This window comes from Corylus avellana, chromosome ca6 (assembly GCF_901000735.1).
Source record: "Corylus avellana chromosome ca6, CavTom2PMs-1.0".
Lineage (NCBI taxonomy): Eukaryota > Viridiplantae > Streptophyta > Magnoliopsida > Fagales > Betulaceae > Corylus > Corylus avellana.
Genome location: NC_081546.1, coordinates 24,299,562 through 24,324,992, shown reverse-complemented (window position 1 = coordinate 24,324,992; position 25,431 = coordinate 24,299,562). Strand labels below are relative to the sequence as shown.

The 25,431-nt window shown below is 34.8% G+C and overlaps 3 protein-coding genes and 1 long non-coding RNA gene across 4 annotated transcripts; 2 read left to right on the top strand and 2 right to left on the bottom strand.

The window, feature by feature from the left end:
- Positions 1-1,117: 1,117 nt before the first annotated feature.
- On the bottom strand, positions 1,118-6,817 carry LOC132184943 (uncharacterized). Its single transcript, XR_009440598.1, has 3 exons — positions 6,569-6,817; positions 4,620-5,137; positions 1,118-1,415 (listed from the first exon to the last, which is right to left on the bottom strand). It is a non-coding gene; the product is annotated as an uncharacterized LOC132184943 (long non-coding RNA).
- Positions 6,818-8,173: 1,356 nt separating this feature from the next.
- On the top strand, positions 8,174-8,805 carry LOC132185426 (pentatricopeptide repeat-containing protein At5g16860-like). Its single transcript, XM_059599200.1, has 2 exons — positions 8,174-8,378; positions 8,525-8,805. Exons 1-2 carry the CDS (start codon positions 8,174-8,176, stop codon positions 8,803-8,805), a joined length of 486 nt encoding a protein of 161 aa, XP_059455183.1.
- Positions 8,806-10,526: 1,721 nt separating this feature from the next.
- Positions 10,527-11,288, bottom strand: LOC132185425 (putative F-box/LRR-repeat protein At3g18150). The gene has a single exon (XM_059599199.1). It carries the CDS (start codon positions 11,286-11,288, stop codon positions 10,527-10,529), a length of 762 nt encoding a protein of 253 aa, XP_059455182.1.
- Positions 11,289-15,478: 4,190 nt separating this feature from the next.
- LOC132185741 (small ribosomal subunit protein eS7) lies at positions 15,479-18,548 on the top strand. The gene is made up of 7 exons (XM_059599517.1): positions 15,479-15,523; positions 15,614-15,706; positions 16,875-16,964; positions 17,069-17,142; positions 17,225-17,348; positions 17,772-17,954; positions 18,194-18,548. Exons 3-7 carry the CDS (start codon positions 16,890-16,892, stop codon positions 18,311-18,313), a joined length of 576 nt encoding a protein of 191 aa, XP_059455500.1. The 5' UTR covers positions 15,479-15,523; positions 15,614-15,706; positions 16,875-16,889; the 3' UTR covers positions 18,314-18,548.
- Positions 18,549-25,431: the final 6,883 nt, after the last annotated feature.

Sequence of the window (25,431 nt, the reverse complement as noted above, 5' to 3'; positions counted from 1 at the left end):
TGTAAATAAATTATAGTAAAAATTGTAGAATCCAAAGCATTCTTTGATTTTTTTTTTTTTTTAAATTTTTTAGAGAAACTTAAAGAATGTGCTTGGAAATTTATAGGTTGCATAAAAAATAAAAAAATAAAAATTGTGAAGAATGAATTAATATGAAATAGAATGTTCCAAACAAAAAAAAATTGTGATTTGACGAGTACCTTCTTTTTTTTATTTGAGTCTTCTAAAAAAGAGAAAAATGTTTTATTGGCGTGAAATACGATATTTTATCAAGTCACTCCTTAAAATTCAAATCATTATCAAATATATTCTTTTGTCCACTTTCCATTAAATTTTTAACGTCATTTTCATGTATTGCCCAATTAAAAAACATGTGTTAACATAATACAGTCATTATGTCTACTCAGATACTAAACTCCCTGGCATGCCACGTCATTAAACACATAATGCCATGTCATCATTGAGGTTAAAAAAAATTATAGCTATGACCATAGCAATTGATTTGATTGAGCCCCTGGGTCTTCATTGTGCTTCGCCTGTCATGCTCCAACTTAAAATATATATATATATATATTATTTTCCGCATAGGTGCTACTACTCATAGTGAAACTTTACCATTTATAAATTTTTTCTTTTCTTTTTAAAATTACAAACTCACTTAATGGCACATCATACCAAAGCTTATACTGAAATCACATACTTTATAGACATAAACTTGTAATGTTATTACCATACTTGAATATCAACAGCTCATTCTGACCATTTATGTGAATGATTTGAACCAATCTTATTGTCAAATTGGTTGTATTGTTGTAGTTGAATAAGGAGTCGGCTCCTTTCCATTTCATTTGAAATCCTCGGCATCAAAAAGTTAGTAGTAATCATAACAATTAAAAGGCAAGACTACCAAAATTATAAACATCAAAAATCGCTCATTAATTTTTTTTGTTTCTTTTGTCAACAGAAAACTTTCATTCGGAGTGGTGACTCCAACCAATTTGACAACCTGCTTGGAATAGGCTGTTGGGAACTTTTTTGTACTAGAACAAGGAAAATTCTAAATTTTCACTTGAGAATTAAGATTGTCAAGAAGATTGAAAAAGATGAGTTATGCTGAACAATTCATATATTTTTTGGTGGCTTACTACAACAAAATCTACTTACAAAAGCTGTTAGACAGTACACAACTGAAATCTAGTTACATGCTTCATTATGTTTATGCAAACAGCTCGAGAAAGTTTGTGTGAAAGCCACTCAAAGATACTGTGGGACTGACTGCAAATGAGGGAGCATGACAACACAAGTCAACACAGATGAAGTCGGAACACTTTTATCCTCTTTCCAGCTTCACTCTGATCTTCCTCTTAGCTGAGAAGGCCCCTAAGCTCTATTCTTGGAAGTTTTGCTTTCTCGGTCTGCTCATTAAGTATAGAAGAAACACAAAACAAAAACAAAGAAGCCAATAATGAGAGACTCATATCTCAAAGATTGATTATTCGCATGCTTATCTAAAAGCAAAAGGCCGGCCAGAGCACAATGTCTATAACATCATAAAAGATCCTCATAGCAACATCAAAAGAGAGAAACTACATTTCTAACTGTATTTCACAAACAAGCTAGACATGATTAACTGAACTACAAATTAATCACTACTATAAATTATACAAACAATATGGAAGGACCTATCAAAAAAATGCAAGTATGTTACTAAAATCAATGTAAAAGGAAATAAATCTTAATCCAAGACCAAAATTAAATTTTCTTTCTAACGAGTTCGAAAAGGGCATCTCATGTAGTGCTAATCTTTACCAATTAGTTAATCCTACTTTAATGACTTCACTGCCTGCAAATCAACTAATATGGTAACATTGTTTTCTACATAAGATCACAAAGTATTAGCCATTGAAGCAGCTTTTGGTACTAAGTCACATAAACTTGAGACAAGTCATAGCTATCTGAGCAACCCATGACACACATAATTGAGCTGAATATGCAAAACATAGCTTATGTGGAATTTGCTTACAGCACATTGACATTACAGAACCAGAACCAGCATTGAGTAGGTGGTATAAGAGAAGATAACAGGATACTGCAATTAGTTATAGAAGATAACTGCAAGTTCAATTGTCTCATATTAGCTCAAATTGCATATAAACCCTCGAATTCAACTAGGCATTAACAAAATCACATAGACACATTCATTTTTGAAACGGGCATTCACTAAATCACATAGAAAGTAGTTTCTCTAGCTTTTTCATATCACATGTAATCTTTCTTCATTCTTCCTAGATAAAAACAAAGAGAACCATGAGAGAACAAAACTTGCAAACAGGTCTTAAATGTGTCAAAATTTGGGGAGAAAACCAAAGAATCATGTAGAATGCTTTTCGAATTTAGTCGGACTGCAAAATTCCTGATATAAATTAAAACCATCTTGCCATTTGGACCATTGTCTCTTCAAAACATTGTATGCCTTCAATTCTTTTGCCCCAAAGTTCTTAACAGAAGCATCAAACCGCAACTCACTGGAGCACAGCTCATCAAACAGTTCTGGTCCAACAGTTTCCAAGTTTCTCTCCAAGACAATGCCTAGATCGTTACGACTTTTATATGGATCGGAAATGTTTCCATTAGGAACTTGCTTCTTCTCAGGCACTTTAAAAATCATGATATCAAATTTCTTGTCCCCAAAGACATTTCCCTTCCCTTGATCCATGGTAGAGCACTTAAGTGCAACTGGATGGTAAAAACAGAAAGGTTTTGGTTTTTGAGAGGTGCCCCACATATCTTCTGTGTCATCAGCAAGGGAGACGGCAGGGTCATCATGAAGCTCAACACCAGAATCTGACACAGCCATTTCACTGGCCACCTCCTTAACTTCATCATATCGCAGGTTAAGTTCCCTCTCTAATGAAAATCCACCTGCTTCTTCCATATCAGAATAGCCGTTTCGATATTCATGAAGTGTAAGTAGAACAGGAAGAGGAAGAACTGGACCCACAAGAGCATCATCTCGCTGCACTTTCTGTGACCACTTATTGCTACGGCATGAAGGCTTTCTTAAGAAGAAAGGTGGCAACTGAGGTAGGTCTGGAACAACTGGAATTCCAAAGCTACCTTTTTCTGGTCCACAAGTACTTCAAGGAACTCTGAGTAGTTGGAATAGGCCAGCTGCAATAGTTCCATTGGCAGTCCTGCCCACAATCTCCTCAAAGCAACCTCATGGATGCTTGCTGGCGAACTGATGCCATTTAAAACAACAGCAACTGCAGGAGATGATCTCAATCGACCAAACCCACAAGCCTTCAACTTCTCGCACAAAATTTCATGAGATTCTGTACTAAATGAGTTCTTCTCTTGAGGAGGCTTTTTCATTTTTGAACCTAGAACTTTACTAAGGTTACCATTTATATATGAAAAGAGGTTATCGAGTTTCAGGTACTTAAATCTTCTGGGAAATCTGTATTCCTCGTCATCCTGAATATAGAGAAAATTGTCTTCAAAATGCAACAATTCTCTATGAAATTCTTTCAACTTCTTTAAAGAATCCCACGAGGCACAATATCTTTGTAATTCAAGTTTCCCTGAAGACATAAGCCTTATCAGTGTAAAACCACCAAATTCATCTGACCCACAAAGTAGCGAAGATAAACCTCTGTTTAGGATGCCAAAACCCAAAACTATTTCTTTCTTCTGCTGCCAATCAATCCATTCAGGAAGATCATCCTTCAAAATCTCCTCTCTTATGAGACAGCTTCCACACCGACAATCATGACCTGACAATAAGAGATCTGAAGGGAGCTCCCATGCATAAACAGTTTTCAAAACTTCAGAAGCAATGCAATCTCTGGGGGCTGGTGAAGTAGGTCCATAGCAAAAGAGATTAAACTCACAATTCCAAAAAGATCCCAATATAATGCAAAAACCTGATTCTGAAGCCCACCTATATGTATCATCCCTCGAGTTTGATCTCAATTCTGTCAATTGAAACACATCAATGTAGCAAGGCTTATCAAGACCATGACCCCATTGCAACACCGGCACCATCGGCTTCCGCACATCACAAAGAATCAACAAACTATCCGAAGCCAGCACAAAACAAAAACGATCACAATCCACCATCGTAAACGTAAGGAACTGTTTGTTTTTAACATTTGCATACAATCTCAACATCTCAACCTTGGCCAAACAACTCACAACACATTCATCAAACCTCAAATCGACCAAAAAAACCGCATTGGACCGCACAACAACCAAAATCCTAGGATGCCAACTGAACTCACAACACAACCATTTATGAGCCCCTGAATCATCATCCCACGGAACCCGCAACCTAGTTCCTCTAAAATGTGCATTCGAAGCACCAGCTTTCGAACAAGACTCCAAATCAAATAAGAACAATTCGCCACTCTCCAACAGAACCACACTCTCCTCCATCAAATGTGGACTCCAACAAGCCCACACAACAGAGCAACTCTTAAACACTTTACTCCCCAAACAAACCAAACCCGGCCTCTCCGGACTCAAACCAAGCCCTTTAACCTTCACAACAAACCAATGCACAGAATACAACGTAGAAGCCATCACATACCCAACACTAACAAAGGAACCCGAATTACCTGCCAGAATCGCATCGGAACCAACCGCCAGGTTGACCGAGATCTTGATAATCTGATACTCAAACCCGGTCCTTTCCCTGAAAACATCACCGTTTTTATTGGCCTGAATGTCGAAACCCGACCCTGAATTGTTCAAGGACAGCTTCAAGAACCCGACTTGCTCGGAGTTGGCACCGGTTGGAAAGAAGATGAGGAGAGAGTTGGAATAGGGAAGTTGAAGAAAGGAGAGGCGGTTGTGGATGGAGGGGGCCAACGAGGGACGCGACGGAGGAGGAAGTAGAGGGGGGGAGAGAGGACGAGGCGTGGAGGAATCTGGGCAGAGTGAGGTGGAGAGGAGGGGGGAGAGAGTGGGAGAAGAGAGAAGGGGAGGAGAAGAGGAGGGTTAGGGTTGAAGAGGAGAGGGCTGAGGATGGGCTTGGAGGAAGGCCCGGAGAGGAGGAGTGGAGGGGCGTGCACTGTGGAGATTGGGAAGAGGGCCTTCCATTCCGATGACAAGTCCATTGTTGGGGAACAACAACCTACAAGATAAAATGAAATTAGTTTGCAATAGCACGATATGTACAATTCCTGAGAAAATTAATTCAAATAATAGAATCTACAGAAACTTTATATGACTAAAACAAAACTGCATCTCACTCAGGCATTTTGACTAGGGATGGGTATTGGTTTGGTTCGGTTCGGAAAAGTTATTTTTGGTCGGTTAACAGAAATTATCGGTTAATTCACCGATTGCATTTCAATAACAAAGTATTTCGAAATTTTCAATTAATTTTGGTAGTCGGTTAATTTCGGTTGGTTAATCAGTTAAACTTGGGCCTTTTTATGGGCCAACGCTATTTTTAAATGGGCCAAAAATTGGTTTGTTGGGAGCCCAATTTTTTTTGGGGGGAGCTAAAAAGACTAAAATAACTTATTGAACATGTTTTTTTGGGCTAAGATCAATCTTGAGGGCCCAAATTTATTTTTTGGGCCAAAATAACTTATTGAACATGTTTTTTGGGCTAAATAACAAATTTACTGTACAGGCCTAGAGCTTTAATGAAGGTTTTAAATTGGTTTTCTGTTCGGTCCTAGAGTGTAAAGTTCTTTCTGTTCTCATGGTTTTAAATTGGTATGCAGTTCACAAATTGGTTACAAACTTACAAGCTTTAACGAAAGCAAAATATATGTATTTTCACATATATTTTCAGAAAGAACTTCAAATAATAAGTAAACAGTTTGAAACTTTTGTTTTAATGGAAAATTGAAGGATATAAAATTGATTATCTACATAGAACCGACAAAAATGGGTAGATTCAGAGAAATCCCAAACCTTGGCAAACTTATAATCCATCAAAGAATGATAAATAAAGTCTCAACTAAGCCACCTCCAACATGGATTACCTTCAATTCCATAAATTTTTTTCCTTCAATAATCAAACAAATCAAAACATAAACATAATGATCAATATAAAAGAGTAAAAGACCACAAATAAGTAATATCAAGTAAGAAAGCAATAAGAATATAAGATGCAAAAAAACTTAATCAAACAACAATCAATCTTCTGAAAAAAAAAGCCAACGAATGCACCCCATGCACCCAGCCTATACATCATACCTAAAGGTCCTAAACAACCAAAACCTGACACAAACAGAGAAGAAAAACAAGGGCCCAACAGCAATACAAATTTCAAGAATAATTACAGCAATTAGCAAATGCTTATCCAAAAGAAGAAAACTTATTTGCAGGAAAAATCAAGGTAGCGTAAATCAGATCAAGGTTGCGTAAAAAACTAAAAATCTATCATTTTCATTCCTAAGTATTCCTAAATCCTAATAATATAAAAAAACACGAAAATAAATGCAAAATCAAAGAATCAAGTGTTCAAAATCAAAGAATCAAAATCTAAACCCTCAATCAGTTCAAAAAATAAAAATCAAAGAGAATGAAGTAACTCAAAAATCAATACCTGAAAAGACGAGAGAGAGATACGACGGCTTTCCGCTTGCAACGAGAAAGCGAGGGAGACGACGGTGAAGTTAAGCCACCGGACACGACGGGAGACGAGAGAGAGACACGACGGCTTGCCGCTTGCAACGAGAAAGCGAGAGAGAAAGAGAGAGAGAGGCAGCCGGAGAGAGACGGCTGCGAGGCGTGAGAGAGCGAGTTAGGAGGCAGGGCCGCATGAGACTGGAGAGTGTAGAGGGCAATAGGCGTGAGGAGTTGGGGATTACTGATTAGCGTTCAAATGAAAGTAGTTTATATTCAAGCTTAAAACGACGCGGTTTTGATTTTCAATTAATTTAAAAAATATATATCAAAACGACGCCGTTTTACTATGCAAACCAAACCGGTACCTTTAACCGAAAAAAATAATTTTTATACCCATTAACCCCGAACCAAACCGACGTCATATAAAAATTCTATACTCACAAAAACGGTTGGTAGTTAATTTCGACTCGGTGGGCGATTGGTAATCTATATAGGCGGTTAATTTAATTTGAAAAACATCTTCCCTACTAATAAGAACACAATCAGCCAAATGAAATTAGATATCTTTTGACAAATCACGAAAGAAAAGGGGTTTTCGTTATACCCAAAAAGAAATGTGTCGTATGCGTACCTTTATTTTTTCATGATTCTCCTCATTCTTTTTCTTATTTCACATTGATTTCTCTCTCTCTCTCCAGGTAGACCACGTACGGCGCCCTTCGGGGACCCATTCGACGACGTGTTAGTCTCACCGTCGTCTGGGTCGTGAAGCTTGGATTTTTTTTAGCTTGGCCTGAGGAAGAAGAAGGGAGCGTCAGAAGAGGGGCTTTTTTTTGGGTTTTGAACTTTGAACGTGAAGCACCGTCGTCTGGGTCGATGAAGCTGAGATCTTTTTTAGCTTGGCCTGAGGAAGAAGAAGGGAGCGGCAGAAAACAAAAAATCCCAGGCGAAGAGACTAGTATTTACACGTGTTTGTCTATATCTGCTTCTTTTCCTCCTACTTTTACTGTTAGTCTGTTTCAGTGTCATGTATGTATGTATCATGTATGGGGTGAATTCTTTATATGTATATACTGTTAGGTTAAATAATAATAATAATAATATTTATTGTTTTGAGTTTTTAAATAATTATTACATAAGTTTTATATCTAAAAATATTATAAGCATTTAAGTAAAAGAATCATATATTTTACGTCAATTTTGAAGTGCATAGAGAAATACAGAAATTAACTAGTTTAATTATAAGGAATCCTACAAACTAGTTTAGAATACACATTTACGTTGCAATTTTAAAAAGAAAAAAAGTAAATTTATACTCCGTTTGTTTTGCCGTAAAATAATTTTCATAAAATATTTTCTATAATTATATTAAAATATATTGTTTTTGCCTTATTAGAAAAAGTTATGGTCATATTTTTCAGGTTGTGCTTCTGTGGGAGCATTGCTTCACGGAAAAGAGATTCATTGTTATGCCACAAAATGTATTCTTAACAGAAAGGGAAGTCATCCCAGGGAAGATCTAATGATAATTAATGGTCCAATTGACATGTATGCTAAGTGCAGAAGTACCAAAGTAGCACGAATGATGTTTGATTCAATAGCACCAGAGGGTAGGGATGTGGTAACTTGGACTGTCATGATTGGCGGGTATGCTCAGAATGGAGAAGCCAATGATGTACTGGAGCTTTTCTCCCAGATGCTTGGACAGGAGAGTTTTTTAAAGCCAAATGCTTTTACTATAGCTTGTGCTCTGGTCGCTTGTTCTCGTTTGGGTGCCCTGAGGTTTGGTAAACAAATTCATGGTCATGTGTTATGCAATCAGTATGACCCTATGATGGTGTTTGTAGCTAATTGCCTCGTAGATATGTATTCCAAATCTGGAGGCATAGATGCTGCTTGAGTGTGTTTGATAACATGACATCTCTATTGACAGCTATGGGGCATGTTCCTGAGATGAGCTTTGCTCTTCATGATGTCGACGATGAGGAGAAGGGTGGGCTTCTTCTTGAACATAGTGAGAAGTTGGCGCTTGCATACGGCATCCTTACATCACCTGCAGGGGCACCCATCCGAATCACCAAGAACTTGCGCGTATGTGGTGATTGCCACACTGCTATCACCTACATATCCAAGATCATTGACGATGAAATTATCTTGAGAGACTCGAGCCGCTTCCATCATTTCAGGAAAGGATCCTGCTCCTGCAGAGGGTAATATTGGTGATAACTTAATTATGGATGTCTAGTTGGTAATAATTTTTTTATTTATTCTATGGCAATGGAAAGTGGTATTGAGATTAACATGTCAGTGGTAAATATAGATTGAGACTTTCTCATAATAGGCAAAGGCAAAAAAAGAAAAAGGAAAAAAAGGATCGTATGTTGTTCTCAATTGCTAATTTCCACCACTTTATGAGGCTAGTTTTCCACAACTCTTTTCTTCCTAATGAGTCATTGGTCTAATCAATCTCATTTACACAAACCATCTTTTAACTCTTTGAGTTCTTAGAACTCTTGTTTTAATGCCTTCTTCGTCTAGCATTTATAACATTATAGTAGTTGCAGTACATGTAATATACTTGCCAAAAAAGAGAATGCAATGCAAAACAGATCTTCTCCATACCTTATAAGGTCCCTTCTCTTAGTCATGAATGTAGATTCCATTATATACATCGATCTCTATGGTTGAAAAAATGTTTCCTCTTGCAACTTCTTGAACTTATGAATCTAGAGGCTAGTGCATACAAGTCAATCGACCAAATAAGCTGTTTAAAAAGTTTTTAGGATGAATGATACAAAGAACATTTATTTAAAGTAAAAATAAACACCAGCAAAATCGATTCAAAAGTTCACAATGTGTGAGACAATCTAAAAAAAACAGAGGCATCCTCTAAGAGATTCTTTTAGAATCTTTTTATATGCACATTCTCTAAAGCTCCAGATATTTGTCACATTTAAGCAATGCACGTCCGTTAAAATATTGGAAGCTCTCTAATATTTGTGCATTCTCAAAAAAATATTTTTCAAGATCTTTCTTATTTGCGCATCGTCCGAAGTCTTTAATCTCGAGAGTTTTTAAACAATGCCGCCAACATAAAACTGGAAGAAGTTTGCAACAATTGGGATTCTTTACTTCATAAAGAGGGTCTCCATATGTGAACTGAAACACAAGCATGGATTTAGTAACATCATTAGTAAGACATAATCCTGATTTTTGTTTCTTCCAACAAAAAATAAATAAAAGAAACTCTCAAGAGTTAAGGTTGTTAATGGAGTCGAATCAAATTTACTTTAGACCGAATTGAAAGAACTAAGTTATTGAAACATAATTAAGAAATATGAACACATGATAGAAATAACAACATAACAACGAGTGGAACCACTACAACAAAATTAACTCCACTAAGCATGAGAAGATGAAAAACCAAAGCATCTTAAAAGAGAGAGATTATTAAAAAAAAAAAAAAAAAATTAATAATAATATTATTAGCAAATTTCTATATTCTAAGAAATAAACATATGCAATACCTTGAAAGATATACTTTTAAATATGGTCATTACTTGCCATTCTATAGAGAGAGTCTCTAGAAGAGGAGAAATCCACAAGAAAGCATCCACAATTTTGTTGATTTGCCATCTCAGAGGCATAGTAAGTACTCGTAGCTTCAATTGCTTGACATTATATAATGGGGATGGTTGGATTTCTCTCAATGTTTCTGGAGTAATCACTTTCTTCATAAATTAAACCAAAAACCATAATATATGTTAAAAATCAATGTACAAAGTAACAAAGATTATGGAAGAAAAAAATAAAGAATATCAAATAATTTAAAGAAACTAGAAATACCTGGACATCCCAATCTATCCAAGTCAATAATTTTGAATGATTGAAGTTTGCAAGGAATTCAATCTTTTTAACATCCATTGAAGCGTTGCTTAAAAAGAAGAGACTACCGAGAAAGTCGAAGTGTTTGAAGAAAAGGATTTACGATTACCAAAATACTTGAGTCTATGCAACTTAGGAGTAGCAATGTTAACTTCAATAAGCGCTCGACAACGATTAAATGTCAAATTCTGGATGCGATCACTTGAAATATTAATCGTTTTCAACATTTTACAACAATTTAGGTCCAAGCTCTGAATGAGTGGGTTTTTAGAAAGAAGGTCGTGCAACCATTTGTCTGTCACATTGGCTGAATATAATGCTAAATTCTTTAGATTTTCACATGGGAGTAGGTTGAATATTGGAGATGGGTTCACAAAATTGGCAAGTAAAGATTTAAGATTTGATGCTTCAATCTCAACGCTCTCAAGTTCAAAATTATTTACCAACTCAATGACCATGAGTTTAGGAAGACCCGAGACACATATATTTTTCAACCCTTTACAATGTTCAAATTTTATCTCTTCTACCACAAGACAACCAGCAATTAGATTTTGAAAATTTTGGTCCTCCATATAAACTCTACCCACAACCAATTTCTTCAAAGAAGATAAGTTAATATCATTGGGTAATGACTTCAAGTTACAAAAACATAATGTCAACTTGGTGATTGATTTTGCTACTAGAACACTCTTCGGCACCTGAGAGTATTTAGGGGGGCAAATATTAGAGAGATTCAACTCTTTGACATTGCTTTCAATTGCATACTCAATCCAACGGTTTACGAGAGCACAATACGATTCATCAATCTGCATTGTAAGCTCAATTTTTTTCAAACTTAGCTGTTGCCTATAGCGACTTAGTAAAGTTCTCTCCACAAAATAATTGATCTGAATACAAATTTGACCAAAACACATGTTCATTAATTTCTGGAATGGGAAATAAAGTCCAAACGTTTTGCCATCTCTTGGACAATATAGTAAGTTGAAGTATTTGTTTCAAGGGAATGAATGATAGAATGTGCTCTACAATAGGTTCCGGTAATTCGGATAGTCGGTCAATTTTGTGCTCCATTAAGGTTGAAAGCATTCCAAACCAGCAACGTCCCTACACATCATAAGCTTTTCTAATTATATCCATGTCTCGACATAACTTTAAATATATCACATGTAGCAAATATGCTTCTTTAACACTTCTTTCTTAAGACAGGGAAGAAAATTTATGATTTTTCATTTAACAAATGTAATAATTATAACATTAACACGTACCAATTGATCATGGCTGGAAAGAAAAACTCACATTAAACTAATAAACCTCTATCAATTGAAATTAACCAAATAAAGAAAAACAATATTTATCGTTGGTACGTACTAAAAGCAATTCTTGTTTTCTCTCTTATCAATAATAAAAGTTTTTATGTCTAAATGTATCCAAAAAAAAAAAAAAAAAAAAAAAAAAGAGGAATACCAACCTTTTCCCTGCAAGGTTAGGCAGTGCCGCAGTGGCTCGTACGTGTTGCTTGAACAAGTCTGGTAGAAAGAAGAAGAGAAAGAGGAAGAGGAGAAAGGAGGAAAGCGGAGAAATCTTTGTGCAAGGACCACAAGAGTGACGGCGGCATGCATTGAGAAAACACGTACAGGTTATAGGCTTATAGCAATTGATTGAAATTGTTATGGGATGCTTTGTGCACTTATATTGCTTTTTATAGAGTATAAAATAAGCCTAATCTTAATAGGAATATGATTAATAACCCTAATCCTAGTAGGAGAAGAAATCCTAACTTAATAAGGAAATGACTAATTATTTAATAATAGAAAATAGAGGGTTCTTAACATAAGGCTTTTTCAACTCAACCCTCTCGGGTAATTCTACAAGTCCCTCTTGTGTCCCTACAAGAATGATGTGGCTATTGAAATCACCATTTGATTAAAATCTAATAATGATCAATCATAAGCTAAATAGTGATTTTAATAGCCGTATCATTTTTGAAGAGACTTAAAAGGGATATAAGAGAGACTTGTAGCATTATTTATCTCTCTCTTTTAAGGATTCCTAGAAAGGCTAGAGAGATGCGAATAAGAAATTGTCTTCGTTGGTGTAAAGTCGGCGTGAGTCGATATGTGTGCAGTGCTGGTGTTTTAATAAGTGTAGTTTTAAAAATTGCGTTTTTGAAATTGCAATGGGGTTTGATAAAACATATTAAAAAGTTTTTTTTTTATCTAATATTTATTATGTGAAATCGTGATTTTTGTTTAAATTCACGTTTTTTCAAATAAGCATGTTTATAGAAAACGCATGCTTATTTTCATTGAGAAAATAGAAGGAAATGAAATTTATATACTGTAAAGTTGAGTGCTGAAAATTGATTAATGTCATGAACTGGCTTAGAAATGTACAATGCTTCTAGCCCAAATTGGGTGAAAACTGGTTGATGACCGTGCAACCAAATACACTTGTAACTGAGTAATGATATTTGGGACACCGGCGTGCTTGAACAGTAAGCACGCCAGTGACATGGCATATGCCACGTTTGCTGAGATTTTTTTTTTTTTTAAAAAAAAAAAAAAAAAGCAAAATTTCAAAAAACTTGCGACAAAACACGAGAGCCATTTTTATTCCCCCATTTTCTTCTCAAACCCATTTTCTCCTTCCCACAGTCACATGGGAATGGAACTAATTAGTTAGAGTGATTTGTATAAATTAGTTACAAACCAGTTTATAGTTTTTTTTTTTTTTTTTTTTTTTAACAAGGGACACTGTTAACTCTTTTATACATGTCATTACTCTTTTGTTTTTTTACTTTTTCTATTGATGACTTAGCACATGCTGACATTGCATTGATATTAGGGTGCTGATATGGATGTTGATGTGTCAAATTAGACAAAAGCACCAAATGACTAATTGTTAACTTTGATGGTAAAGTAATAGAGAGATCTATTTAAAAATTCAGACAAAACCTAAAGACCTTATTCTTAAAAATAGAAATATAAGGACTAAATCCAAATCAGATGAATTTTTTTTTTTTAAACAATGCATTTTAAAAACATTAAACCAAACAGATACTAAGGAAAGAAGAATGCTCCTCTTAAAACCTTTGGCTGGATTTATTATATTCCTTTATTTGTTTTTGGTGGGTAAATTGTAGTTTGAAAGAGTAAAATAAAGCTTAGGAACCAGCCAAAGGGAACTAATTTTGTTCATAAAAGGATAAAAAAGGAATTGATTTGTCCGTTTGAACAGCCACCACTAAAACGGGAAAGAATAAATAAGAAGGTTCTCTCTTAATTTCATTGAAAATAAGGGAAAGAATAAATAACAAACCTATTGGCTTGAGTGTTGTGCCATAAAACATAAGCAACTCAAGGAAAAGTGTCACCAACAATAGCTATTTAGTCCAACAATTGAAATAAAATAACATCTATCATGTTGGGATAGTTATCGACCCTGATAGCAATTTGATTCAAAGGCCTGCTACGAAAGAAAAAAGGTCAGCAGTGATAGACCGCAAACCGCAAAATAGGGGGTGTGCGGTCATGACACCTTCCATGCCTGAGTGAGAATTTGGGTAAGATAAATAATAAGAAATAATAATAATTAAGAATGAGTAAGGATAGAATTCGCCGTCCTTTTATCGTTGGTGGGCTCCTCTTTTTATAGAAGTTGTGAATGAGTGGGTGAGTCCTTGTGGGAATCTCACTCGACTCCCTTGATATGTTGGAGTGGTTAAGCGATTCTCTCCATAATACTCTTTGGGTAGTTCGCTTGGTGATTTGGCATGTACCTAGACTCACTTCAGTGAGATCTAACTAGTTATCTCCCAATCTGATTTGTTATTTCCAGATTGGGTTTGTTAGAAAATAGCTTCACTTCCTTGATTATCTGTTTAGCATAATATGGTGCATAACTGCACGATTTGAGGGCGGACCAAACGATGGCTAGGCAATCATGCCCAGATTGCAGGGGCTTGGGCTTAGTTCTTTAGTGATTTAATGAGGCTCTTATTTGGAGTGGCCCTCTGGTTGGGCTTTGAGAGATATTTTGTATCAACATATCAAATGATATTTTTAATACCATCTATGAAGAAGCTTATGAAAACTGAAGAACTAAAGAAGTTTGCATGTCATAAATATCAGGATACCATTTGCTTAGTCTCATGTAATAGAACCCTATTTTATACATAACAATGTGATATTGGTGGCAATGCATAAGAAAAAGGGGAAATATGCAAAATGAGAGAGAGACAGAGCTTTACCACTTATTCTGGAATCAAAAAGAGACACAAACTGAAATCCAAAGTTAGCATAGCCAATGTTGCCTGGTAGATTGATAGTTGGATAAAGTCACAATTTGGATAATTAAGTAACTAATGTGTTTCTTTTAATTTATACATTATAATCACAATTTGCGGTAAGTAAAAACTTAACAATTTGAATTTAAATCATTTCTTAAAAATAAAAAAATAAAAATTGATTTTAAATCATATGTCGTCAATCGTGATCATGATGAGATCATATAATATAAGTATATAACAATTAACATTGACCCATATAATGATACAATCATATAAGTATACTTAACATTATATACTTGACTCGTGTTAAGCATTAACATTTTAACATATTAACTAAATAATATTATATGTACTATGATAATAGACTATTAGTGTGTGTGACATAAAGCATTTGACATTGTCATTTAAAAATCACTTAATCTAAAATTTAAAAAAAAAAAAAAAAACGCGATTAAAAAAAACACAATTTTTAAAATTGCAATTATTGAAATTGAAATAACGAACTGATCCTAAATAATACTAAATGACACAATTTTTATTCCAAATTCCAATTTTGAATTTTTTATTGAATTTAATTGTAGCCGTCCAATTTAATTGAGTTTAATCTCGACCGTTGGATTTGATCAATGGAACCGGTCTCACCATCAGACCCACACAGAGGATTAATTCCAGGAGAAGCTATAAATGCATCTCTAAAAAAAAAACCCTAACCTCTGTGCTCGCCTCGCCTCTCACGGCCTGTCTCGCCTCTCAGTGAAGGTCTGTTTGGTTTTCTTTTGTTTTGTTTAGATTCAGAGGCCCTCACGGTTTTCTCGCCTCACGGTTTCTTTTGTTTTGTTTGGTTTTCAGCCCATCTTGTTTAGATTCAGAGGCTGCCCACCGCTTTTCACCCGTTCGAGTCTGCTCTCGACGCTCCCAACCAGTGTAACGCATTCTCCGAAGGTGAGCTTTGTTCAAAACTTCAATACCTTCTTGTTTGGCTACTGGGTTTTGGTTATTACTTTTTGGGTTTTGGGTTTTGGGGTTTGGTTATTCTTGTTTGGCTACTGGGTTTTGGTTATTGTTTTTGGGTGGTTAAATTAATCTTTTTTTTTTGGGTTGTATCTGCGAATTGTGTGGCTATTGGATTCTTCATATTTTGGGATAGGCGGCTTTCAGTTTATATTCCAATTACTTGTTTTTCCTTGAAATTATGTCAGTTTGGTTTCGGTTGCATTCTAGTGGTTTATGCAAAACTATATACTAGCATTGGATGTCTCGGTTTTTGGCATAAGCTATGATTTATTAGTCATGTTCTAGAATATAGCAGTTACATACCGATACAAGGAAGTTCATCTCAGATCCAGTGCAGAAAGTTTCTAAACCAGTTGAGACAGGAAATTGACTTGACTTTCACAAAGCAAGAAATCCTCACCAAACACTATGTTCTATGGCCTAGTTTTCCAAGAAAGACACAATACTTAACAAACATATTTCTGCAACTGGGCGTATTTTATTTTAGTGTTTTATTGTAATTTTAGAAATTGGGTCCCTAATTTGCTGCGGATCCGAAAGCACAGAAACTGAACTAACTCAAACAAAGACAACCCCTTTAAGCAAACCCCACATAACATGTCAAAGCAATTTGAAAATTTGAAAATCTTAACATAAAAAACTATTTACTATTAAGTGCACTTAAATACTATTAGCTTAGTTTGACTGTTTGAGTGTTTCAATATTAGCTTAGTTATTGAAGGAAGCCACCTATTAGTTGATTCTGTATGGATGATTGTGAGGTGGAGATTAATCTGCCAGAGGGAACATAATTATGTATGGTTTAGTTGATTTTTTTTTTAAAAAAAAAATGTTAAGATTAATCTGCCAGAGGCAGTGTCAATTTGTTTGTTTTTGCTTTTTTTTTTTTTTTTAATGTTAGGATTTTGTATTAAAATATTAAACTATAATGTGCTTAAATTACAAAAAAAAATATTAGTCAAGCTCGAGCTCGAGGGCTCAAGCTCAACCAAAATAGACGAGCTTGAGCTCAAACAGGGTTTCAACCCTACATGCCGAGCTCGAGCAACATTTTCGACTCGAGCCTGCGATGATGTGTCTCAATTTTGTGTTGTAGTCCCAGTTTGTCAACATGTATACTTCAAGGAAGAAGATCCACAAAGATAAGGATGCTGAACCCACTGAGTTTGAAGAGACGGCTGCTCAGGTATTTTTAGTGACTGTTATAAGACATTCCTGAGATTATCGAACTAGATAATCCCTTCCAGTTGTTGTGACATGCGATGATGAACTATATCATCTCTCCTGCAGGCTTTCTTTGATTTGGAAAATACCAACCAGGAGCTGAAAAGTGACTTGAAGGATCTTTACATAAACTCTGCCATGTAAGAATTTGACAATGGATTTTACATGGTTGAAACTATTTCGCCTTTTAAGTGACTAGTCTTATTCCCTTTTTTATTACAGTCAAGTTGATGTTTCTGGGAATCGGAAGGCTGTTGTCATTCATGTTCCCTACAGGTTGAGAAAAGGCTTCCGCAAGATTCACGTTAGGCTTGTGAGAGAGCTTGAGAAGAAGTTCAGTGGGAAGGTAATCAAAGACTGGTTTATTTTGGTTCTTACAATTTCTTTCTGGCCTTTTGGTCCAAAGAATATGCAATTGTGTTTCATCTGACAGTGTTTGTGAACTTTTTTATTGTTTTTTCTTGTACTCCCCTTGTAATTAATTTCTCTTATCTGCCCTTCTTTGGTTACTCGGATGATTTAGCCCACCAAATTTCTTCTTTTTATGTTATTTTAACTGCCACTTGGCCTACTTCATTCCAATTATGTATGACCATTTTGTATTATTCTGAGATATTGTAATCAATTAAAGTGATTGGGGTTTCTTTATTCCTCCTTCCCCAAAATGTATGCATGTTTTCCTTCTATATTTATCAGGGTTTGTATCCTGTGATTATTCCCTTTAAAACCTTGTAGGATGTACTTATGTATTAAAAAAAAAAACTTGTAGGATGTGGTCCTTATTGCCAGCCGGAGGATAGTGAGACCACCAAAGAAAGGTTCTGCTGCTCAACGGCCCCGCAGCCGCACACTCACTGCTGTTCACGAGGCAATGCTGGAGGATATTGTATTGCCTGCTGAGATTGTTGGGAAGCGTGTCAGATATAGAATTGATGGATCCAAGATAATGAAGGTAACCCCACTCTATATAACCAGTAAATTGCTTCTTTCAGGCTGAGTTTCTTGTTGGGAGTTGTTTAAAGGAATTTGCAACTGGTGATAATATGAACATGAGACTCGAGTATGATTTGGATTAAGCATTTGCAAGTTTGGAATTTCAATGGAAAGCTTACAAGCTTGATGATTATACTTGTGATATATTATTTTTATTTACTTAAATTATTTATCCAACATGCATACTGTTGTGGGCAGGTTTTCTTAGACCCTAAGGAACGAAACAACACCGAGTACAAGCTGGATACCTTTGCTGCGGTCTACAGGAAACTTTCTGGCAAAGATGTTGTGTTCGAGTACCCAGTAACAGAGGCCTAGAGAAATTCCTCCTGGGACTTCTAGACATTATTCAAAACTCTTTTTTACGAACTTTCCAAATTTTTGTGTTGATGAGTTGGTTTAGAAGCAGGAAACCTTAACGATGGATCTGATTTTCTGCATTATGATACGATTATATGTTCTGTTGTTTGATTTTGACCAATGTAGGATTTTGCACATTTCAAGTTGATCATTCTCGAATTTGCAAGTTTATTGTGCGTGCCTAATTCCTTCATGAAGCCTCTCTGCATGTGGGCACCTGCCTATGTTGCTTTGGCAGGAAGCTCATTTCTACCCTGTTTGCACTGGAAATGAGCTGTTGTGAGCTATTTGCACTGCATGTGTATCTCAGCTTCTTTATGGTGAAAGTGCCAGGATTTGCAGTTAACTGCTAGGTTTTTCAAATTTTTTTCCAAAAATTTTGTTTTCAAATGATGTGATACTATCCCATCACTTTATATCTATTTATTAAACCAATTTTTGAAATTTTTGTTGGGGCTAGCATTTGTCTTTAGTTCAGAGTTACTTGGTGATGCATGATTAAAATTTTTTAGCTTACATACAAGCACTTGCGCTCAAATTCAGTAAGAATTATTTGCTCAAACGTTGGCAAACAGTGGAAATTGTGTTGGCTGAATGTGTTTGAGATAGTATTTGGCAAGCATTGGGCACCGAGGATAGGTCTTTCACATTTGTTCAAGTGCTTTTGCCAAGCTTTACTACTGTACCCATCATCACAAGTTGCTGGATGCAAGTCTTTTTTTTCTTGTTCTTTCTCTCTCATGGGTTATGAGTCATAAACCACCTTTGATAAAAGCAAATTGAGTTAGTCCCACAATTTTGTGAAGAATGGGTTTTATCCCACAAAATTATCACAATTTTTTGAGATAATTTTGTAGTTGAAATTACATAAGCTGATCAGCCTAAATTATCTCGAGAGACTCGAGTCGCTTCCATCATTTCGTAAAAGGATCTGCTCCCGCAGAGGGTATTGGTGATAACTTAATTATGGATGTCTAGTTGGTTAATAATTTTTTTATTTATTCTATGGCAATGGGAAGCGGTATTGAGATTAACATGGCAGTGATAAATATAAATTTAGGAGGCAAAAAACAAAAGGATTGTATGTTGTTCCCAATTGCTAATTCCACCACTTTGTGAGGCTAGTTTTCCACAACTCTTTTTTCCCTAATGAGTCATGCCTTTCAGTTTGTTAATTCCCATATCTTAGGTCTCTCCAGCCATTAATTCAGGCATCATTTTTGCTTGATCCACCGTATTAGGGTAAATTCATAGAAATTAGTAAGGGAAAATATATCACAAACTTTAGGTCCATGACTACTGCACTTTATTCTCTCATCACCCACAAAGAATGAAGATAAGCTGAGGCAACATGCACTGCTAGTGATTTCTGCCAGTATGTTGTGGTTAGCTTAGTTATTAGCCACAATATTTACTGCAAGCTTCACCTTTGAGCAAAGGCATTGATCTACCAATATATATATATATATATATATATATATATATATAACTGTCAGCAAACAAAGGCTTGTTAAAAAATAAAAACCAATAGTTAATTTTTATTATAACGTCATGTCATGTTACATCATCTCAATTTATGACAGTTAATATGGTAGTATAAACATTTTTTTTTTTAACTTAAATATGTTAAAAAGGGGCAACCACTATAATAAAATTCAAACAGATCCAGCTTCTGTATTGTAGTAAAAACTACAATTGAGATTTAAACACGTCGTCCCATCTTACCATTCTTGCATGTGTTCAAAACACACTGTATTTTTTATACACTTTCTAAATTTAATGTGTCTTTTAAATGTTTATAGACACTTGGCACTATTTTAAATGGGTTTGAGGATATTTTCTCTACACTGATTTAGAAGAAATTTTTGTCCCGCTCTCTAAGCTCTTTAGTAGGTGTCGATGGCGAATCTGAATATCCATCTTTCTTTCTCTATGTGAAAACTCTTTGCAGGTGTTGTCAGTGGCGGATTGAATACCCATTTGAGAAAGAAAAGAAAACCTTATCAAACAATCAAAACATGAATACCCATTTATCCACCAAAAAAATGACAAAATTATTATGGAGAAACCCAGAAACATTAGATTTAGATCAAATGTTTAATAGACATTGGATTCCACCGCTTCCATGAGAGAAAGTTGCTATTAGTAAAGTGAAGAAAACTAGCTCAAGACCTCAAGTGAAAAATAAAGAAAAGAGAACTCCGTAAGGACAGAAGAGATATAACATAAAATCAAAACATGAATACCCATTTGAGAAATATTGAGTGGATCTACCTCTTTTTTTTTTTCTTTTTTTTTTATAATTTTATTATTATTTTTTTTTTTATGTCTGTTTTGGTCCTCAGAAACAGTAGGAGAAAGGAAGGAAAATTGCGGTTTCTGGGATTCTCGATAATCGTATTCGTTCTAGTAATTTTTATTTTTTATTTTTGTTGGATTTCAACATTTCTCAAATAGGTATTCATGTCCCCCAAGGAGTAGTTCAATCAGCTGGGACCACACCTAATGAAGCAGAGGTATATTTGATAAAATTACATTTTACCACCCAAAATTTCAGGCCATTTTCAATTTAATATTCTGGCATGCAGTGTATTAATGGTAGTATATATCATACCATGATGGGTTTCTTGGTTCTTGTTTGTTTTGGCACTTGGAAATAACAAGAAACACATATTTTGTGTTGGGTTCATGTGGGATTTGCTGGTTGTATAAAAAAAATATATTTTGTAATTTATTTTTTTAAATTAACATGGCTATATTAATATTACTAAAATGATTTCTATCTAAAATGCACTATATATACCAACAATCTATATATACCAACAATATATATATATATATATATATCAGGAAATTATGATAAAATTTTGAATCAGGTATAATTATATATATATATATTGTATACCAATTAAATTTTGTTATCGAATTTTTTTTTTTCAAACGCATATATTATAATTAATATAATTAATTAATTAATTATATTTGAAATTTCGTTATTGACGTGTGAAATAATGGCACGTCAATAATTTTTGACGTGTCAAAAATAACACGTCAAAAATTTTTGACGTGTCATTGTAACACGTCAACCTTATATTAACCTGGCATTTTTGCACGTCAATAATTTATTGACGTGGCATTTCCGCACGTCAATAATTATTGACATATCATAATGGCACATCAATAATTATTGACGTGCGGAAATGCACCACGTCAGTAAAGTTTTAATTGACGTATCACTTTAGCCATGTCAATAATTATAGATGTGGCAAAAAGTGTATTACTGTTTGCCATGTCAAAAAACCTTTTTTTTGGTAGTGTCTCTTTACCTTTTTTTTTTATTGACAAGAAAAAGGAAGGCCACCCCTCTTTTTCTTTCTTTTTTTTTTTCATCCCGGCGGCCCCCACCTCCCTTTGGGGTGGCTGCCGGTCACCCAAAGTGGGTATGGGGTGGCCAGCCAGCCACCCCTTTAATTTTTTTTTTCTCATATTTGGTGTAATCTGGTGTGATCGTGTTTTTTTTCTTAAACCTAGGTTTATTATGATACGCCTAGGCGTCACTTGCTGATTGGTGGACACAAAGAGGTGGGTTTGTGCCATATCCTTATAGAAGTTGCTCTCTTAAGTGTTTATGCATATTTTTGTTAGAGTATAACTTCAATGTGGTCCATGCATAAAATGGGGCTTTTGTGCAAACCAGTGGTTGCCACATCAGCTGAAACACTCTAAGAAAAAATAAACACCCACACCTGATTATATTAGGTTTTATTAATTTTTTTAAGAAAAAATAAACACTCACACCTGATTATATTAGGTTTTATTAATTTTTTTAAAAAAAATTAAAGGTAAAGGGTGGTAGAGGGAGGTGGGGGTGGTTCGCCACCATCTCCATTGGCCAGGGTGGCGGCGAACCACCCTAGTGGCCCTGGGGGTGGCCACGAACCACCCCCAGTGGCCTGGGGGATGTGGCGAGCCACCCCCAGGCCATCCTGGGGAGGCTGTGCGGCCACTCCAAATGGCCTTGGGTGGTCGCGCGAGCTACACCAGGCCATCCAGGGATAAGAGTATAAACAGTTAAACACAAATCGAATTATATCAACCCTTTTTTAATTTTTTTTATACATTTAAGGGTATAGTTGTATTTTTAGAATTTTTTGGAGCTATAAAAAATATTTTATGTATTAGGGGTATAAACGGTATCGGTAAATTGTAAATGAAAAGGACTGAAATATTATAATTCTAAATTATAAATTTTTTAAATTTAGAACCGAAAAGATTAAAAATCGTTTGGTTTGTGCTCAAACTTCAAAGAAATAAGTGAAGTTTTTCCTAGATTAAATCTTGAATAGCGTAACTAAATTTTCATATATGTGTTTTTAAGGGTACATTAATATAGTTCTCAAGAGATAGCTCAATCGGCTGAGACCACGCTTAATGAAGCGGAGGTCACTAGTTCAAATTTTTCTCCCCCCTCTTGTGCGGACATGTAAAAAAAAAAAAAAAAAAAAAAAAAAAGGTACATTAATATAATATGAAACTATTTATCAAGATAAAGTCTTTTCAATATTTTAAGATCAGGTTTAAGGATTGATTTAGATAATTACTTAGCGTGGCGTGAGATAGAAAAACCGTACCTATGCGAAGATTGATCAAACATTAAAGAAAGTTAATGAAACCAAAAAAAAAGAAAAAAAAAATGTTGATAATGACGTGGAAATAACTCAATAAAATTTTTGTGGATTAACGCGGATCCGAAAGTCAAAGATAAATTGAATTTTGGTCCTACTATTCAAAAGCAGTGGCCACCCCAGGGATAACTCTTTTACTAAACTCAAAAAAACCTACTTTTTATTTTACTAAACTCAAAACCGCGTAGTTTGGATAACCACAGTTGTTTTCGCATAGAAGCCGGATCCAGAAACTTGTGTTCCAATCTCTTACCTTTTCGGCCTATCCACGTGTATGGTGGATACGACTCCTTCTACCTTGAGCTGCGCGCTCTAGCTCTATAAAAAGACATGCCACATAATTTTTTCAACATCTTTCAATGTGGATACGAGTATACGACTCTTTCTACTTTTTTGGCCTACTCCACGGATATGGTATGAATTTAATACATCTATTATTCGCTTTATAGATTCATGGGATTCCACAAAATGATTTTTATTATTTTATCATTTTAACTATTATTGAAATAGTTAAAATGAAATTGAGAAAATGATTTTTATTATTTAAAGCAGAGCAATAGTACAAGTTGTTCTTTTTTTTTTTTTTTTTTATGTCAATTCAATGATGATTTGACTCTTAAAATTACCATTAAACTTGTGATTAATTATTATTATATTTTGATCAAATGGTAATTTTAAGAACCACATCATTTTTTAAGGGACACAAAAGTGACGCAAATGAGACTTTTAACATTTTTTTTTTTTTTGGGGGGGTGGGCGCCATTGCCCACCATGGTTTTTATTCCGTTGATCCATTCATACGTGCATGTATTTATTATTGGGATAGCAAAAAAAAAATCATTAAATTTGTAAGACTCATTTAAGTGAAAATGGATTCAATGATTGGGGTTAGAGCATCTACTATATGTGATTCTCTCATTCTTCTTCATCATCTCTTTCCTAAAATTAACCGATCCACCTTCACTTAAGTGGGTCTTACAAATCAAATGATAATTTTTTTAAAAATAGATAATGAAAAAGGATAAGAAAAGGACAAGAGTAGATACTTTTAACATTTTTCAAACAGATACTATAATAAGATAAATGTTAGAAGAAATTTTACTTGGGCCTCCTGAATTTCTACCCGATTTGACATACCCCTATTGAACTTCCAAATATCTTATTTTAGACCCCTGAACTTTCAATCACTCTCAATTAGAACCATTCCATTAATTTTAGCCGTTAAAAATACAAAAAAAAAGATCAAAATGTCATTGATTTTCATTTTTAAAAAAATAAAAAAAAACGTTTTGAAAGTTGAAATTTTATACAAAAGTTAATTGTATAAACGTCATGTAACGTTTAAAATCTGACGGAGGGGTCTACATTGAGAGTAATTGAAAGTTCAGAAGCCCAAAATGAGAGATTTAGAAGTTCATGGATGGTTTGTAAAATCGAGTGGAAATTTATGGGGCCAAAGTGAAGTTTCCCCTAAATGTTATTTAGTAGACTTTTATGTGATTGTTATATAATTATGATAATGTGACAATAAAAATCAGTTATTATTATTTTTTCTTTCTTTCTTTTTATAGGCCCAAACTGATCAAAAGACTGCTTTTGATAAATGGAAAAATAACTTGCATCATGGAAGCAATAATGCAAGATTCAATTAATAAACTACGTAGTAATCAACTCTGTGGGATTCTACTTGGTAGGCGGTGTCTGATTCTTTCAGTTTTAGGATGTTGCGTGCAAGATGATCTTAAACAAAATAGAGAGAAAAAAAAAAAAAAAATAGAGGACACTATATCAATAGAAAATGGAAATATCATAATAGCAACAAATCTACTATCAAATATCATGAGATTACGTAAAGCTTACACGCCCATTTAAGAACTGCCATGATCAATCCCTCTCCGAATATAAGGACAACATTTTCATGGGGTTGTTGCCTGTTGGGGCCAAAGATAACACAACTGGGTCAGAGAGATTGAGAGAGAGAGAGAGAGAGAGAGAGAGAGAGAGATTTGTTAATGTAATCTCAAAATGGAGAGAGAGAGAGAGAGATTTGTTAATTTAATCTCAAAATGGAGAGAGAGAGAGAGAAAGAGAGAGAGAGAGAGAGAGATCTGTTAATTTAATCTCAAAATGGAGAGAGAGAGAGAGAGATTTGTTAATTTAATCTCAAAATGGAGAGAGAGAGAGAGAGAGAGAGATCTGTTAATTTAATCTCAAAATGGAGAGAGAGAGAGAGAGAGAGAGAGAGAGAGAGAGAGAGAGAGAGATTTGCTAATTTAATCTCAAAATGGAGAGAGAGAGAGAGAGAGAGAGAGAGAGAGAGAATTGTTAAATTAATCTCAAAATGGAGCCCTTTGATAAATTTGTTGTTTGTTGTTTTTTATAATAGACAAA